The 16,344-nt window shown below is 39.8% G+C and overlaps 1 protein-coding gene across 13 annotated transcripts in view; it reads right to left on the bottom strand.

Annotated features, from left to right (window-relative positions):
• MAGI1 (membrane associated guanylate kinase, WW and PDZ domain containing 1) overlaps nt 1-16,344 on the bottom strand; it is a 687,439-nt gene that overhangs the window by 271,534 nt on the left and 399,561 nt on the right. For all 13 annotated transcript variants that reach the window (XM_044077950.1, XM_044077948.1, XM_044077957.1 and 10 more), the window contains 2 exons: nt 14,028-14,116; nt 13,642-13,731 (listed from right to left, as the gene is read on the bottom strand). In XM_044077950.1, the coding sequence (XP_043933885.1) occupies nt 13,642-13,731; nt 14,028-14,116 (179 nt within the window). The remainder of the gene's footprint in view (nt 1-13,641; nt 13,732-14,027; nt 14,117-16,344) is intronic.

The following is a 16,344-nucleotide window of genomic DNA, read 5'->3' on the forward strand; positions in this document are numbered from 1 at the left end:
GCTCTAACCCCGCTCCGTTCGCCCTGCGGGCTCACTCCGCTCCCCTACCCTACCCCCAGTGGTCCTACTCTTCTACTTACAAAGCCACACCCCCCTCCTTCCTATCCAATAGCTATTCCTAACTCATTACAGACCAATCATCCACACACCCACTCCCATACTGACAATTTACCCTCACTCACCTCTTACATATTTCAATACTCCACACTCACTCTACCCCTACCTCCTAAATCCTAACAATATTCTATAATCTCCTAGAAACATGCCTCTTACCCATACACTCACATATATAAAAATACCTCTCCTACTTTCTTTCCTATCTATCCTTTCAATACCTTACACCCTTACCTTTTATGAAAACCTACAATTCACATCACCATCTCACCAACCTCTAAAACAAACATTGCTAATAAATTATCTTAAATCCCTAAGCCATTCAAACATAACATCCAACTCAACCTAAATATCTGCTAAATTCCACAGAGTATCCCATCTTACATTCACACAATACAGAAAATCACAACAAAATTGCATTAAACTTCTGAAGCATCATTATAATCCTAATAGACATCCTCTCCTTCATGGGGACATTCATCCCAACCCAGGACCAAGCAGCAACACCCTTAGTCACACCACTATCGCTCCCCGTTTAACCCCTAATTCTCTACTCATAGCTCACCTTAATATAAGGAGTATTAACAATAAAATAAGACAACTACACGCACTACTAGATACTCACTCTTTTGATATCATATGCTTAACAGAAACCTGGCTTAAACCTGTTACAAAAGATAATGAAATACTCCCACCTGGTTACAATATCTTAAGATTAGACCAACCCACCAAAAAGGGTGTTGGGGGGGCATAAATCTCATTTACAAATCACTTCTATACTAATACAAACACCTCTAGACACCAATGTAGAAATCCTTATCTCTAAGCTCCAGCTCAGTGCTATAAAATCTATATACATAATATGCACCTACATACCCCCAGGCAATAACATCAGCACCCTAGAAAGTATCCTCTGCTGGCTTTCGACATCCTTCCCTCAGGAAACCACTGTACTCGGTGACTTTAATATAGACTGGAACACCTGTGCCAGTCTTAAACCTACAGTCCATATAAACCTCTATGGCTTCTCCCAAACTATTACCACCCCCACCAGAATCCATAACCCCAGCGGCAAAGAAAGTATACTAGATTGGATCCTAATTAACAAACACCCCCTCTCTTACAAAGTTGGTATCCTTCCCGACGATATTAGTGACCACTCACTTACCTATTTATCTAGACAAAAATCCTTTATCTCAAATCAAACTCCCTTTAAAATCACCTGCAACAAGAAACACTTTGACCCCATAACCTTTCAAACTGAACATCAATCCTGTGACTGGTCACCTTTAAGGCACCTACCACTTGATGAAGCAGTATCCTATTTTAACTCCAAAATTCTTGAATTCCATGCTCCCTCACGCACTATAAGAATTAGAAGCAAAGCAGCCCCATGGCTTACTAAAGAAACCAGACAACAAATCCTTCAAAGAAACAAAATATGGTCCAAATGGAGAAACGCTAAAGACCCAATCGATCAGCAGTTCTTTAGACAGCTTAGAAATGCCACCAAAACATTAATAGTTCAGGATAAAAAAAACTATTTCTGAAACTCAAAAAAAAGCACCAAAGTCAACCCAAAACCTTCTGGTCAGGCATAAGTAAACTATTACATCCAAGCCACTCCAAAACACCAACCCCATCTGGTCTCTCTCCAAACTCTCCCATCCAGATAGCTGATGCTTTCAATACATCAATACATTTTTTTCAGAAACTGTCCAATCTCTAGCCAACACCTTACCACCTGTTAACTCTACCCCCTCATCCTCCCTAACATCCCTACCATCTACCTTTCACCTAAAACCTATTCCTACAACCCACATCTATACTCTACTTAATAAACTTAAACCTTGTGCTCCCTCAGCTGATCTCCTACCACCTGAATTCCTTCAAACTGCTACAAATGTTCTTTCCTATCCCATTTCTATCCTAATCAATAGAACTATAACTGAAAGCTACATCCCTTCACTCTGGAAAATCTCTCACATAATCCCACTTCACAAGGGTGGTAACTCAACTGAACTCTACAACTATAGACCTATAGCCCTACTATCACCACTTGCCAAAATCATGGAAAAATGCATACAGCAACAATTTCTTGACCACATCCTCCAAAATAATCTACTAAGTGACCGTCAACATGGTTTTAGACCATCCCATAGTACCACCACTGCCCTCCTATCCTTTATGGACTGTATAAATAAACATTGTAACAATAACACGCTCTCCTCTGCACTATTTATTGACCTATCTAAAGCTTTTGATATGGTTAACCATCAAATACTTCTCAACACACTAAATTCATTCTCACTTGACACACAAGCTCTACAACGGTTCAAGTCCTACTTTGACAATAGACAGCAGGCTGTCCTGTGGGACAACAATCTATCCAAACATCTCCCTATTAACCTTGGTGTCACTCAAGGATCAATCCTGGGACCCCCACTTTTCTCCATACTCATTAACGACCTTTCCACTATATTACCTCTACCCACCTGCATACAATATGCAGATGACTCCACTTTGATTTGTAAAGCTTCCACCTCATCTGAACTGCACTCCATCACCCAAACAGCATTTAACCTAGTAGAAAACTGGTTCCAACAATGTCGTCTACTCCTAAACGCCAAAAAACCAAACTACTACTCTTCACTCCTACTATAAAATCCACCCCAATACATTTCTCTATTACATCCATCAATGGCACAATCATAGCTCCTGACCCAACTACCAAACTCTTAGGCGTAATAATTGATAACAACCTCAACTTCGACTCACATATTAATGCTACTATTAAAACTGTAAACAGAAAACTTGGATCCTTGTATAGGATAAAGCCCTTTCTCACCCCAGATGCTAGAGCTACTATTGCCCAGACCCATCTGATCTCCATCCTCCTCTATGCCTCACCTATTTTTACTAATCTTTCCAAAAGCAACCTAAACAAATTGATCACTTCTTATAACAATATTGCCAGGTTTGCTACAGGGTCCCCATTTAGAACTCATCACTGTCTAAATCTCAGACTTCTAGGTTGGCTAGAACTAAATAACCAACTACAATTTCAACAACTCTCCATTACCCATAATACTCTATACCAACCTAATAATACTCCTATTCTCAAAATCCTCATCTCCCCCTACACAAACCTTACTACCCTTTGATCTGCAGATAAACTACTGGTAACCATTTAGAAATCCCACAATAAGGCAGGTAACTCTCTTTTCTCAAACTCAGTGGGGAAGATCTGGAACAAGCTTCCCAGTAAACTGACATCTCTCTCATCATTACCACTCTTTAAAAAACAACTAAAAATTCAAATAAAATTACAATGGCTATGTCCATGTACCCCCCCCCCAGTATTACCTTTTTCTATATCTCTCCTCCGCTCACCCACCTTGCTGAATTTAGTAAATTCATCCTCTCACTCCCCTCTTTGCAAATTATCTAAGACTTTCTCATGGTAACATTACTGTATTTTTGCCTTGCAACATTGTATGCATCCACAGTAGAATTTAGTTTCTGTATAAATAAACTTGTTGAAGGATATTTTCAAGTTTATGTATTTTAGTATTTTTGTCTGTCTCATATATATGTAGAGTATAGTGGAACTTATCTCCCCGGGCCTCTACTGAAAATGGACATGTATCCAGTTAGACTAGCCCAGTCAACAAATGTAAAATAAAAAATAAAATATAAAGCATGGTCCTCCAGCTGTGCATAAACGTAGATGGGGAGGGTCTGCAGTAGGGCAGACGAGCAATAAATACTAAAGAAATGATGCTCTGATTTGCTCTTGCTTGTGCCTCTCTTTTTCCTTTCTGCTGAATGCATTCTAATGTGCATTTTAATTTAATTACAACACCATGACTAATGCCTGTGTTTATCTTCTGTACACTGACACAAACGTATACAGTCTCCCAGTTCAGCATTCTTCCTTTACTCTCTAGCCACACTCTTGCTCATCAGGCCAGTCCCTTCTGTTTTTCTGTCCCAACAGCTTTATTCTTGTTGGGATACATCAATCTTATAGTCAGAAAAATCAAATACATCATATATATATAGTGTCTCTGCTCAAAGCAAGATGAAACAAAGTCCCATGAATTTTGAATGCACTAGAGAGATAAAGAGAGAGTAAGGTAAACAAACGTTATGAGGAGAAGCGGATACAAACTATCATGGTTACAGAAATTCCACATTAATATCCATTCAACAGAGTCCTGCCCTTAAGGTGGCAACCATATGTAGGGATTGAGAACTGGTCCTGTACTCCTGCTATAATTCATGGAAAAGGTATGACCAGTGAAGCTTCTCAATGTTTATTATTTGTTCATCATGATCCACACTACTTATAACAGCAATCCCTCCTTTCAAGTTTTGTTACAGACTAGTTTTTTTTTTTTTTTGTGGGTCACAGCCAGATAGTTAAATTCTGTATATAACCTATCATAATAGTAGATATTTCAGTGTGTTCACCATTGCAGTTAATATGCTTTAGCTCTCTGACATAGACTGATTCTGAAGGCCAGTAACTTTTGCAGAGGCGCACGCGCACGCCCCCCCCCTTTACAGGCAGACATCACCATTCCTTGACATCAGCATAATCTGGTATAAAAGATACATCTGTCCATATGAACTTTAGCAAGCAAGCATATACCTAAAAGGATACATCTCCTAATCCATTTGCCTTGCCAGAGCTAGACAAACAAAAAGAGAAATGTAGGTCTCCCAAGCAGCTAGAGGAATAGAGTAAGGACTGGAAAAACATAAGAGGAATAGAGGGGCAAGGATTATAAGTAACCTATCCTATACCCCCCCCCCCCACTCAGCAAAGAGGGGCTGTAGAAAGGGAAAATAGGACTGCAACAGTGAATACACTCGCACATCTGCTACTTATGTTCTTCATGTGATTCACTGTTGCAGTCACTATGAGTGAGATGGTTCCCAAAGCTGCCCCCACCCACATGTGGGAAGTTGGTAATGAATACAGGGAATCCTGAGAATAGCAAAGGCAAACCCAGCCTTAGAACCAGACACCAAATATAGCCTGTAGTGCTTTGAGAATGTATAAACTGAAGACAAGGAGGCCACTTCTGCTATGTCAAGCATATTTATTCCTCCCACTGCAGTGGCCGTCATCTAGTACTGTGAGTTTCCTAATCGAACTATGCAAAATCAATGCACTGTGCCAACCATTTACCTAAGGTTTGTTTTAATTCCAACAACCCCTTTTTCCCAGAAGTAAAAGACCTGGTCATCACCAACATGGGCGACTGGTATTCCACACCAGTGGTCAGCTTCTCGTTGGTCAGATCCAACCACAAGCTAATCACCCTAGACATCCACATCCCGCTCCCACCCCCATTAGGAAAACAACTGTAAAAAATTTCTCCAAAGCCAACTTCACGTTTCTTAAGACATAAGTGGCAAACTTCACGACACCCATGCAGATGTACAATAGAGGTACGACTGCTGAATCCTACACAAATGCACTTTATAAGCACTTACACGAGTGCATGGATCGTGCTATCCCTAATAGAATCAAGATGCTATCCCCCCAAAAAAGGAAGCCAATCTGGTGGTCTTCTGCCATACAAAAACTCTGCAACTGAAGAAAGAAACTGTTGCAAAAAGAGTAAAATCCCCCGATTGGAGGAACTCCCTGGTCAGCCTCAGTAAGAAGCTGAGATCCCTCAAAATCCTGCAAAGCTAGTTATGAAAACAAAATCGCCACTGATTCTAAAGGCAACCACAAAGCATTCTATAGCTATGTCAAGAATCTCAATGGCAACACTCACATCTGCTCTGAGTTACAGCACAATGACACTAAATATACAAAACCAACTGATATTGCCAACATCCTGGCAGATAGGTTCAGTGCTAACTTTACCCCCCTCTCGCCCCCTAAAGGGCCCATCTTTATACCGGAAGAATGCAAAATTCCTGTAATCACGGCTGCACAGGTAAAAAGCTCACTCTCCAAAGCCAAGAACACAGCATCCATGGGACCTGACAACATCCCTGGCTGCCTTCTACACGAACTACAGAATGAACTGGCACCCCAACCAAGTACCATGTTCAATCATAGCCTCACCTCAGGCTTTGTGCCCATTGAATGGCACACCACGATGGTTATCCCACTCCACAAAGGGGGGCCACAACAGACCCTGGGAACTACCGCCCCATTAGCCTGACTAGCCTGGTCTGCAAGGCCATGGAACGTATCATCATGGAACTCATAAACAAAGTCATTGGAGATCTCCAAACTCTGGACTCCACCCAGTTCAGGTTTGTAAAAGGCAGATCATGTCTCCTAAACCTGATAGACTTCTTTGAAGCGGTCACCAAAGCCATAGATGAGGGTAAGGTGGTTCTCACATCTAGAGCTCGCCAAGGTGTTCAACACCATCTCCCACTCTAGAATTATAGATAAACTCACTAATATAGGTATAAACCCCTATGTCACAAGATGGGTTGCCAACTGGCTTACTGACAGAACCCACACTGTGAAAGTAGCAGACCCCAAATCAGACTTCAGACCAGTGACAAGTGGAGTACCACAGGGTTCAGTCCTGGGTCCTCTCCTGTTTGGTATCTACTTCTCTGAAGTACAGGCCAACACAGAAGGTCTTTGGCTAACTAAATTCGCAGATGACTGCAAACAAGGAGCCATAATCAAAACTCCTAACTATGTGGACATCCTACAAAAGGGCCTCACTAAGACAGATGCCTGGTGTCAAAGCCATGGTCTCAAGCTCAATGCCAAAAAGTGCATTGTCACCCCCTTTGGTAAAAACTCTGTACCCATGAACTACCACACAGGCGGTAGTCTACTTAACACCGACAGTGTGATAAGAGACTTTGGGACACAGGTGGACAGTAGTCTCTCCTTTGATAATCACATCGCCACAGTGGTCAGGAAATCCTTCTACGTGGCACACCTCATCACAAAAGGTTTCTCATCCAGAAAAAAAGAGGTCATTGTTCCCCTCTACTCATCACTCATTAGACCCATTATAGAGTACAATGCCCCTTTTGGTATGTACCTCACAAGACATCTGCAACAACTGGAAAAGCCGCAAAAATATCTCACAAAAAGAGGATTACTGGCCTCAAACAGATGCCTTACACAGACCGACTAAAAAAACTCCAGCTTTACTCCGTTGCATATTGCCTACTCAGAGGTGATCTCTGCCTAACACACAAAGCTATGTCAAACCCAGAGCTGTTGGACATGCTCCACTTAAAGAAATCCCAATACCTCCGAGCTACATGCTCTAGGGACCTAAACCTTGCCACCACAATAAACAGAACATGCTGGAGGGATAGATTCCTGTCCCAGAGACTTCCCATGCTCTAGAACAGACTACATATGTCAAACAGAGCTCCTCATTAGCACTCTTCAAGAAAAATCTTGATGATTGGATGGGTAAATAGGAAATTCACCCCGGGGATCACTTCTGTGGTTCTGCTTGATAGGGGCACAGGAAAATAATTTTCTTGGGTGGCGAAAGCCAGGGTACCTTTTTGGCTTGGCTTGTATAGGCCCTAGGGCCAATAGCCTAGTACCTACCTATGAACCTATGAACAAATCTACATTTTTTTCTAATATCCTGATTCTGTCTTTGTGACATCTCATTTGTCAGTGCACAGTAAGGTATTGTAATTTTCTTTCCCCTCTGTTGTGAGACTCCAGGGAAAGCAGGCAGTTGGATTGCTTGGGTTAAAGAAACCTCGGTCACTAACTTTGGCACAAAAAAGGAGTTCGTAAACAGCGTCACTCCATCCTTATGGAAGAGCAAACATGTTTCATTGCCCATAAGCAACAGTACTTCTGATATTCTTTTGGGTAAAGTAATAGCTACTAGAAGGGCAATCATCTAGGTCAGAAATTCCAAATGCTGAGTTGCTGCTATTTTTTTCTTTTCTTCAGGGGGGTACGGTTAACTTCTCTTGCCCACATTTCAAGTCCCCAAGCTGGAGCCATGCTTCCTTGTTGGTTTGAGATGGAAGATACACGACAGAAACTGCCTGACTGAAGGCCAAAATGTCAACTGTAGTTTGAGAAAGGCATATGCTAACCTTGAAAAAAAAGAAAAAGGCTTAGATGTAGAACTACAGAGAACTCTGCTAGTTTTCGATCCCAATTTCCCATTTGGCATTGGATGGAAAACTTTTTCCACTTAAAGCAGGATTTTGTATTACAAGTTGTCTTTATCATGATTTTTACACACATCCAAAGGATAGCTTGAATAAGTTCTCTAATCTGCTAAAATGAGTATCTAAGGTTTAGTTGCACGGATGTCTCAATGGGTCTTAGCTTTTAATTTTAAAGGAAGAGAACTCCTAGCACAAAAGTTTGGCCAGGGTCTGGCTATCATCTCTGACTATACTAGACAAAGTCCTGTAACTAAACATGAGATGGTGGGACTGGGGGAGCAGGAGTTGATCTGCTAGGTGGTAACTGGTGAGAAATGGCAAATGCCCTTAACGCTGGCACATGTATTTTCCTGGGATGTGGGCACCACTGGTTTATGAGCCTTGTGTGGAGGTCTCTTCATTGCCTTATGAATGCCAATATCCTCTTTAACTATCAAGGTTGGAATACTGATCTCTCCTTGCAAAATTACAGGACTTCAAAACAGATGCATGGGGAATAACATTTTGCAGACATCACTATGAATTCATCCAATTTGGACATGGACTTGGCTGTATGTATGGCAGCCTACAGAAGGGCTATGCAAAAGGCCTAGATACTAGCAGGGATCAGGAATACTGGCTGCAGACCTAGGGAGAACCAATGAACCCACCAGCTCAGGGGCCTCCCTTCCCTGCTTCTTCTTTAAGTCTGCTTCTCCCTCTCTAAAAGGATTTCCTTCTTGGATGGAAAGAGTCTAACAACCTGATATTGCAACTCTGCAAACATGGCACAAAACTTTGTGAGGGCTGCAAGCATACCTCTCAATTGTACACATTTTTGCCTCGTATTACTGATCTGTTTCTCATAAAATTGTGGTTTTCTGGCTAAACACTGGCAAATTACTGAGGGTTGAAGTCAGAAAATGAGTCATTTGAGTTTCAGATTTCATACCTTTCAGGAAAATTAATACTAATGCAAAACATGTTGTTCTATCTACTTTTTAAGCTTGTAAGAGCAATACTTAAAAAGTGTACCTACTTTTTGGGCCTTTGTCCCCCCATCATTTATTACTTTGTCATACTTCTTGCTATAACAGGTTGAGAGGTATGGCTGCAAGTACTGTATCTTTTTGACCAGGTAAGACTGGAGGATAATTTCCTTCACCAAACTGTCTGAAGACTAAACAGATGACAGACCACAGAATAAGGAATTCAATCTTAAGTGACACAAACAGCAGCCATGGAAATCCTTATGTAGAATCTGCCTTTTGCAAACCCACTTATGTAGCTTCTCTAACGTGGACGTACCACATGGATCATTTGCTGGCATGCCAACCACGTCATAAATGCAATCAATACAAAAATAATAGAGAAAACTGTTCCCTGATTGGTTAATAATCAGAGGCCAATTCTGAAACAATGAGCACCCTTTACTCTACATGACATGCACATACTCCTGTGGCAAGAAAGAATTGATGACGGTGTGGGTGAGCATCCCATTTATAACAGGATGCACTGAATTCTTAAGAGAAGGCAGAGTGTGCCCAGTATTGGGGAAAGAGAATATTTGGCTCTGAGATTTGGGACAGACATCAGACAACCTGCAACAGAGTTCCCAAACATGAGTACAACACTGAAGCACACAAAGGACATTATATGCAGTTTGTCTTGGGGCATCAAAATGTAAAGTACTGCTTCTTACATTATAAAGATGCAATGCCAGACAGAGATTAGTTTGGAATAAAAAATGTAAAATACTGCTCCTTAGATCCCAAAGGTTCAATGCCAGACAGAGATGGCTGTGGAATGAAAATTGTAAAGTACTGCTCCTTGCATCCCAAAGGTGCAATGCCAGACAGAGATGGGTGTGGAATAAAACATGTAAAGTACTACTCCTTAAATTCCAAAGGTGCAATGCCAGAGAGAGACAGCTGTAAATGAAACATGTAAAGTATTGCTCCTTACATCTCAAAGATGTAATGCCAGCCAGAGACAGTTGTGAATGAAACATGTAAAGTACTGCTCCTTACATCCCACAGATGTAATACCAGCCAGAGATAGTTGTGAATGAAACATGTAAAGTACTGCTCCTTACATCCCACAGATGTAATGCCAGACAGAGATTAGTTTGGAATGAAAAATGTAAAGTGCTCTTTAGATCCCAAAGGTGCAATGCCAGAGAGAGACAGGTATGGAATGAAACATGTAAAGTACTGCTCCTAACATACCAAGGGTGCAATGCCAGAGAGAGACTGGTGTGGAATGTAGTTAGCAGCCACTAAGGGAGGATAAGGAGGACATTAAATTAGTTTTTCTGCTAAAAGGTAGTTTCAGATCACATCTTCCTTTGAAGAAGTTTAACTGGACCAGTCTACTGACCCTATAAAGCAAGTACAGCTCACATGCGTGAATCACAAGTCTTGTTTTTTCCAATGCGTTTATTAACTGAAAACCAAACAGACAACAGATTGAGGCAGGACAGTGTATAGTTCACAGTGAAACAAAAACTTTTTCAAAATGTTCATTTTTTACCACGATTATGAATGCATAACTTAGTCACCATTGTCTATCTAAACAATTCTGCTTCAGTTTGTGATTTACTTTGGAGTTGACTGGTAAGAGAAGTTTGATTTGAATTTATATTTTATTTTTTACTTATATTTATATTTTATTTGTTATTACTGCTTTTTACTGTTTGTAGGTAGGAAGGGCTAGCTTGTTAAGATTTACTTTGATTCATAATTTGTTTTAACTTTAATTTCACTGTTGGTTGTTAGAAAGAGAAAGGTTTTAGACAAACAAGCTCTAGCCACCCCAAGGGGCCTAGACAGCTATAAATTCACACAGACTGCAACAAGGAAAATCCTGAACATATCTAAACAATCCTACCTTGGTTTGTGATTTATTGATCTTTACTGTTATAAAGAAGTGTGATAGTGAGCAATGTAAATTATTCACAATATATATTCAGGAACAACAATTGTTTCAGATTGTAAAAAAAAAATGCTACCAGGGTACAGAGCATACTAGATATTGTTTGTGTTCCTAAAGAAATTACTGTTACTTCAAGTCAAGTTTTACCACCACTGATGTGCAGTGATCATGGGGTTATAAAGGTTAATTTGTTGCTAGATAATTCTGCCAAACTGAAATTTAAACCAATGCACAGAAGGTTAATTACAGATTATATGGAAGCAAAACAGTCACTATGCAAAACTAACTGGAGTGAGGTGTTCAGTGGAAAAACTGCAGATGGAATGCGGAAAGTTTTGAGAGAGAAATTTAGTGTAAAAAATCAAAAAAGATATTTAACATCAGGGGGATATATTTCCATAAGAACAAGGCATCTGATTAAGTTGAGAGACAAAATATATGAAATGGAAGAGAGGTCACACTACAACTTTGGAAACCGAAATAAGCTGGACAAACAAATTAAGCACAGTGTGAGACAAGATCAAGAAAAAAATTGAAGAAAATTTATATAAAGATATTGAGTATAATAGGAAAGCTTTTTATACATACATAAGATGTGGAAGGAGTAGAGAGAGAGAAATTGATAAAATGTGTGCAGATTCTAAAATGTATTCTCAGACACAACAGATTACAGATATATTTGCAAAATCTTATGCAAAAGAGTTTGGCTCTACAAAAGGGGTGATAAGTTGTCCTAGTGACATCCAGATAGCCCCAGATACTGGAATCAAATTAGATTGTATTGGAAAAGAACTGAGCAAACTGGATCCAAACAAACCACTGGGAGGAGATGGAATTAGTAACAATGAACTGAGAACACTTCAGCAAGAACTTATGGTACCATTATATCTATTATTCACTAGGTCATATAAATATGGGGAGATTCATCGAGATTGGAGACATGCTTATTAACCTGTCTTTAAGGGAATGGGAAGTAGGACAAACCCAGTGTCATACAGACCCTTAAGTCTACTTTCATGTTGTGGAAAATGAATGGAGAAGGTAATATTTGATAAGTTACTGTCAGAACCGGGTGGGTTGGGACTTGAAACCATATATCAGCATGCATATGTTGAATACAGATCTATTAACCACCTGTAACATGATGTTCTACAACATTATAATAACAGCAATGAATGAAAAATTGTGCTATGATATTTATATAGATTTAACTTCAGCATTTGACAGGGTCATACACAAAACACTGATCAATAAATTAGTACAATTAGGTACTGACATACTCTTGATAAGATGGATAGCTGCATGGCTTACAAATAGGACATGGCAAGTATCATACAGCAACTGGACAGTTGAAATCGTTGGTTACAGTCAGGGTGTCCCACAGAGCTCTGTCCTGGGCCATTACTTGTTTAGATTGTATCTTTCAGGCCTAACTTTTTCATCAGAGGTGTTCTACAGTCTATATATAGATGACCTGAAATTGGGTAAACTGATTACATGCGTTACAGATAAGGCATGTCTGCAAAACAACTTGAGTAAATTGACCATTTGGGCACAGGAGAATAATATGCTGATAAATACATCAAAAACTAAGCATATGAGATTTGGGCGACATAAATTGAAAGGTGAATATTTAATACAGCACACAGTGATTGAAACTGTAGACTCATTTAAGGACCTGGGTATATGATATTTCCTAATCATATCAGCCAATTGGGTAATAATAGTTATAGAACTATAGGTTGCATAAAAATATTTAAAAAGTCTAGGAAATCAAAAATGATGAAGTCATTGTTTGTTAGTTACATTAGACCCAAACCTGAGTATGGAATAACAATATGGAAACCATATAAGAAAAAAAGCATGAGTAAACTGGAAAGAGTGCAGCGGAAATATACCAAGAGTATCCATGGATGTGAAAATTTACATTATTATGAAAAACTAAAATACCTGAACCTGTAGAGGTGTCTCTTACAGATATCTAAGAGGAGATCTTATTCATGTATCTAGGGCATTTAGAGGCAACCAGCTCTGGGAATGTTTGGGGTTAGCAAAAAGTACTAGAGAATCATCAGACAAACTATGTCAAAGATTCTATAGGAATGAGAAGTGTGCTAATTGGTTCTCTAGCAGAATAGCCGATGCATGGAACAGACTACCAAATTATATTAAAGCAAGTACTAGTTCAGATATTTTTAAGAACAGCCTGGACACTTATTATGGAAACAAGTATTTTGGTATATTGGCAAGCTAGAAGGGCATTAATGCCCATGCTTCAAATATTTGTATGCATATGTATGTATTGTTCTGGTTAATAGTTGGAATACAAATTTGTATTTTTTTTTTTTGGTCATTTTTCAATATGTCATTCTAAAAATGTTTCTTAGCATTTGTAAAATACATCCATGAGCATGAAATGATAAGTGCTTGACATCCTGTCATGTTGCATCTCACCTTGAGGCGGAGGTTCTCGGTATGGCACCTGGTTGTTTGGTACAAAGTTGGAAGTAGGAGGTGCAGCTGCTGGGTTTGCTTCTGTCCACTCTGAGAAAAGAAAAGCACATTTAAAATAAACTGTGTAAAATGGGAGTAAATGATGATCATCATACAGCTATGAAAGACAGATCTGGATTCAAATCTTACCAATGTGAACCAGAGAAGGGCATTACACCTCTCAGCAATGCAGCACTACTTGTGTGTTGCAAAAGAGGCAACAATGACAGAAGTGGAAATGACACGTAGTACCTAAAGGATGCCATGGCTGTGCTTCTAAGCCAAGTACCACAAGGTCCATATGTCAAAATATTAGTGGCATTGCCAATGACCACCAACATACTGACCTTCTGTCTGTTGCTGCTGTTCAAGCTGCTGTTTTTTCCGCTTTGCTTCCAGAACTGGATTTTCATACTGTGTCTTCCTGTTTACATGACTGGTAAGAAAAAAAAAAAGTATTAAGTGCCTCCTTTTTATGTAAAAATGACAAGATCCAATCTGACAAGACGTGTATATCAGCATTTGTATATATTGTAGCACAATGGTCATCTAATACAGGATAACTGCTGTGCAATGTGTTGGGAATGCTGTATATAATGATGAACATTATCACTGATAATATGGTAAAGAATCTTGTTATACATACTAAAATAAATATGGTAATTGCACAAGCACGGGTAATGTAAAGCTCATAATAGAAAACACCTGAGTGTCAAACCCTGTTAAAATGGCTGAAAGCACAGGAAATGAAGATATTTGCCTCTTATGAAGAGCTGATACATACAAAGCTTTGGACTTAATAAACTAGGAGTTTTCTGCCAAACTACAGTTGACAAAAATGAGCGGAAAAATACCAACCCAGCTCTGTTATGTATTGTAACAAACTCAACTTTATGTTTTTTTTTTTTTTTTTTTACTGACAATAACAAACATGATCTTGATAATCTTGCATGCTTTGACAGTGTAAATAAACTGCAATAAACACAGGTTAAGGGATTCTGGTGCACAGCCTTAGCATAACATGTACATGTAAAACAACCTTCGATGATCCCATACGTCACTTCTGATCCTTTGATGCTCTGTTGACACATTTACTCTTTTGTCATACTTAGCATTACTACCTCACATCATTCCACATGCTATCCGGGGAGGGGTGTACTTTTTGGTATTCTCATTCTACATCCAAGCAATGGGGGGTCAGAGCTAGAACCAGCAGGCCATCATGGCGGCTTGAAATTTTCATATACGCTCATAACTATGTTCTCCCATTGGCCAGCAGCTGCAGTGCAACTTCCAACATGGTGAGCACAAGGAGTACCATCCACTTACGCGTAGCTACAGTGGGATACTTGTCCTAAACTAAATATGTCAGGATATGTAGTTTAACAAGATGTGAAAACAAAAACTTATAAAATTATTGTTAAAAGTACTTCGTTCACTAAAAATATATATCCTGAAACCATTGTTATGGAAGATAGGAGAACTATTTGTTAATAAAATAAGAAAAAATATATAGGCCTGGGAAATACTCCTAAAAATGGAGAACATCGATATCTGTGCAGTAACTGAGACCTGGTTCAAGGCTCCAGAGAGCACCCCTGCAATACCAGGCTACAACTCTTACCACACTTTTCGGCTACCAAACCAGGACCGAAACACTAAAGGTGGAGGAGTGTCCAGATTCACACCACCAGGCTAGTTGCCCAACACAATGCATCTGAAATTCTCCAGGTGCAACTAACACTAGGTAAGACTGCAATCCAAATTGTAGCTTGCTACAGATCCTGCACCATGCCCCAAGATTCTCACTACACCTTTCTACCTTTCTAAACATACTGGAACATATTATGCTAGAACCAAACACTCTAATGCTGGGTGACTTTAACTACCCTGCCATTAACTGGGAAAACTACTCGTGTACCAACACCTTTGCCCAACGGTTCTTGGAATTCATAAATTCCAACGCCCTGGATCAACTAATCCATAGTCCTACCAGGGGCTACAATATCCTAGATCTGGTCATTACCAACATGGGAAATTGATGCTCCACACCTATGGTCACCCCCTCTTTAGTCAGGTCTGACCATAAGTTAATCACCCTTAACATCCACATCCCACCCCCACCCCCCAGTAAGAAAACCTCCATAAAAACTTCTCCAAAGCCAACTTCATGCTACTCAAGTCAGAAGTGACAAACTTCATAACACCCATGCAGATGGGAACTGAAAGGTCGACTGCTGAATCCTACACTAAGGCACTGTATGAGCACATCCATTCATGCATGAATCGTGCCATCCCAAATAGAACCAAGATGCTCTCCTCCAAAAAAAGGAAGCCAATCTGCTGGTCCCCTGCCATAAACAAACTTTACAACAAAAGGAAGAAACTGTTGCAGAAAAGAGGAAAATCCCAGGATGCAAAAAACTCCCTTACCAGCCTAAGTAAAAAACTGAGATCCCTCATAAAATCCTCCAAAGCTAGTTACGAAAATAAAATTGCCAAAGATTCCAAAGGCAACCACAACGCATTCTATAACTATGTCAAGAATCTAAATGGCAATGCTCAGATCTGCTCTGAACTAAAACAGAATGGCATTAAATATACTAATTCCAAGGATATTGCCAGTATCCTGGCAGATCGATTCAGTGCCAACTTCACCCCCCC

Source organism: Protopterus annectens, chromosome 7.part0, assembly GCF_019279795.1.
Source record: "Protopterus annectens isolate FY-2018-M chromosome 7.part0, PAN1.0, whole genome shotgun sequence".
NCBI lineage: Eukaryota > Metazoa > Chordata > Ceratodontiformes > Protopteridae > Protopterus > Protopterus annectens.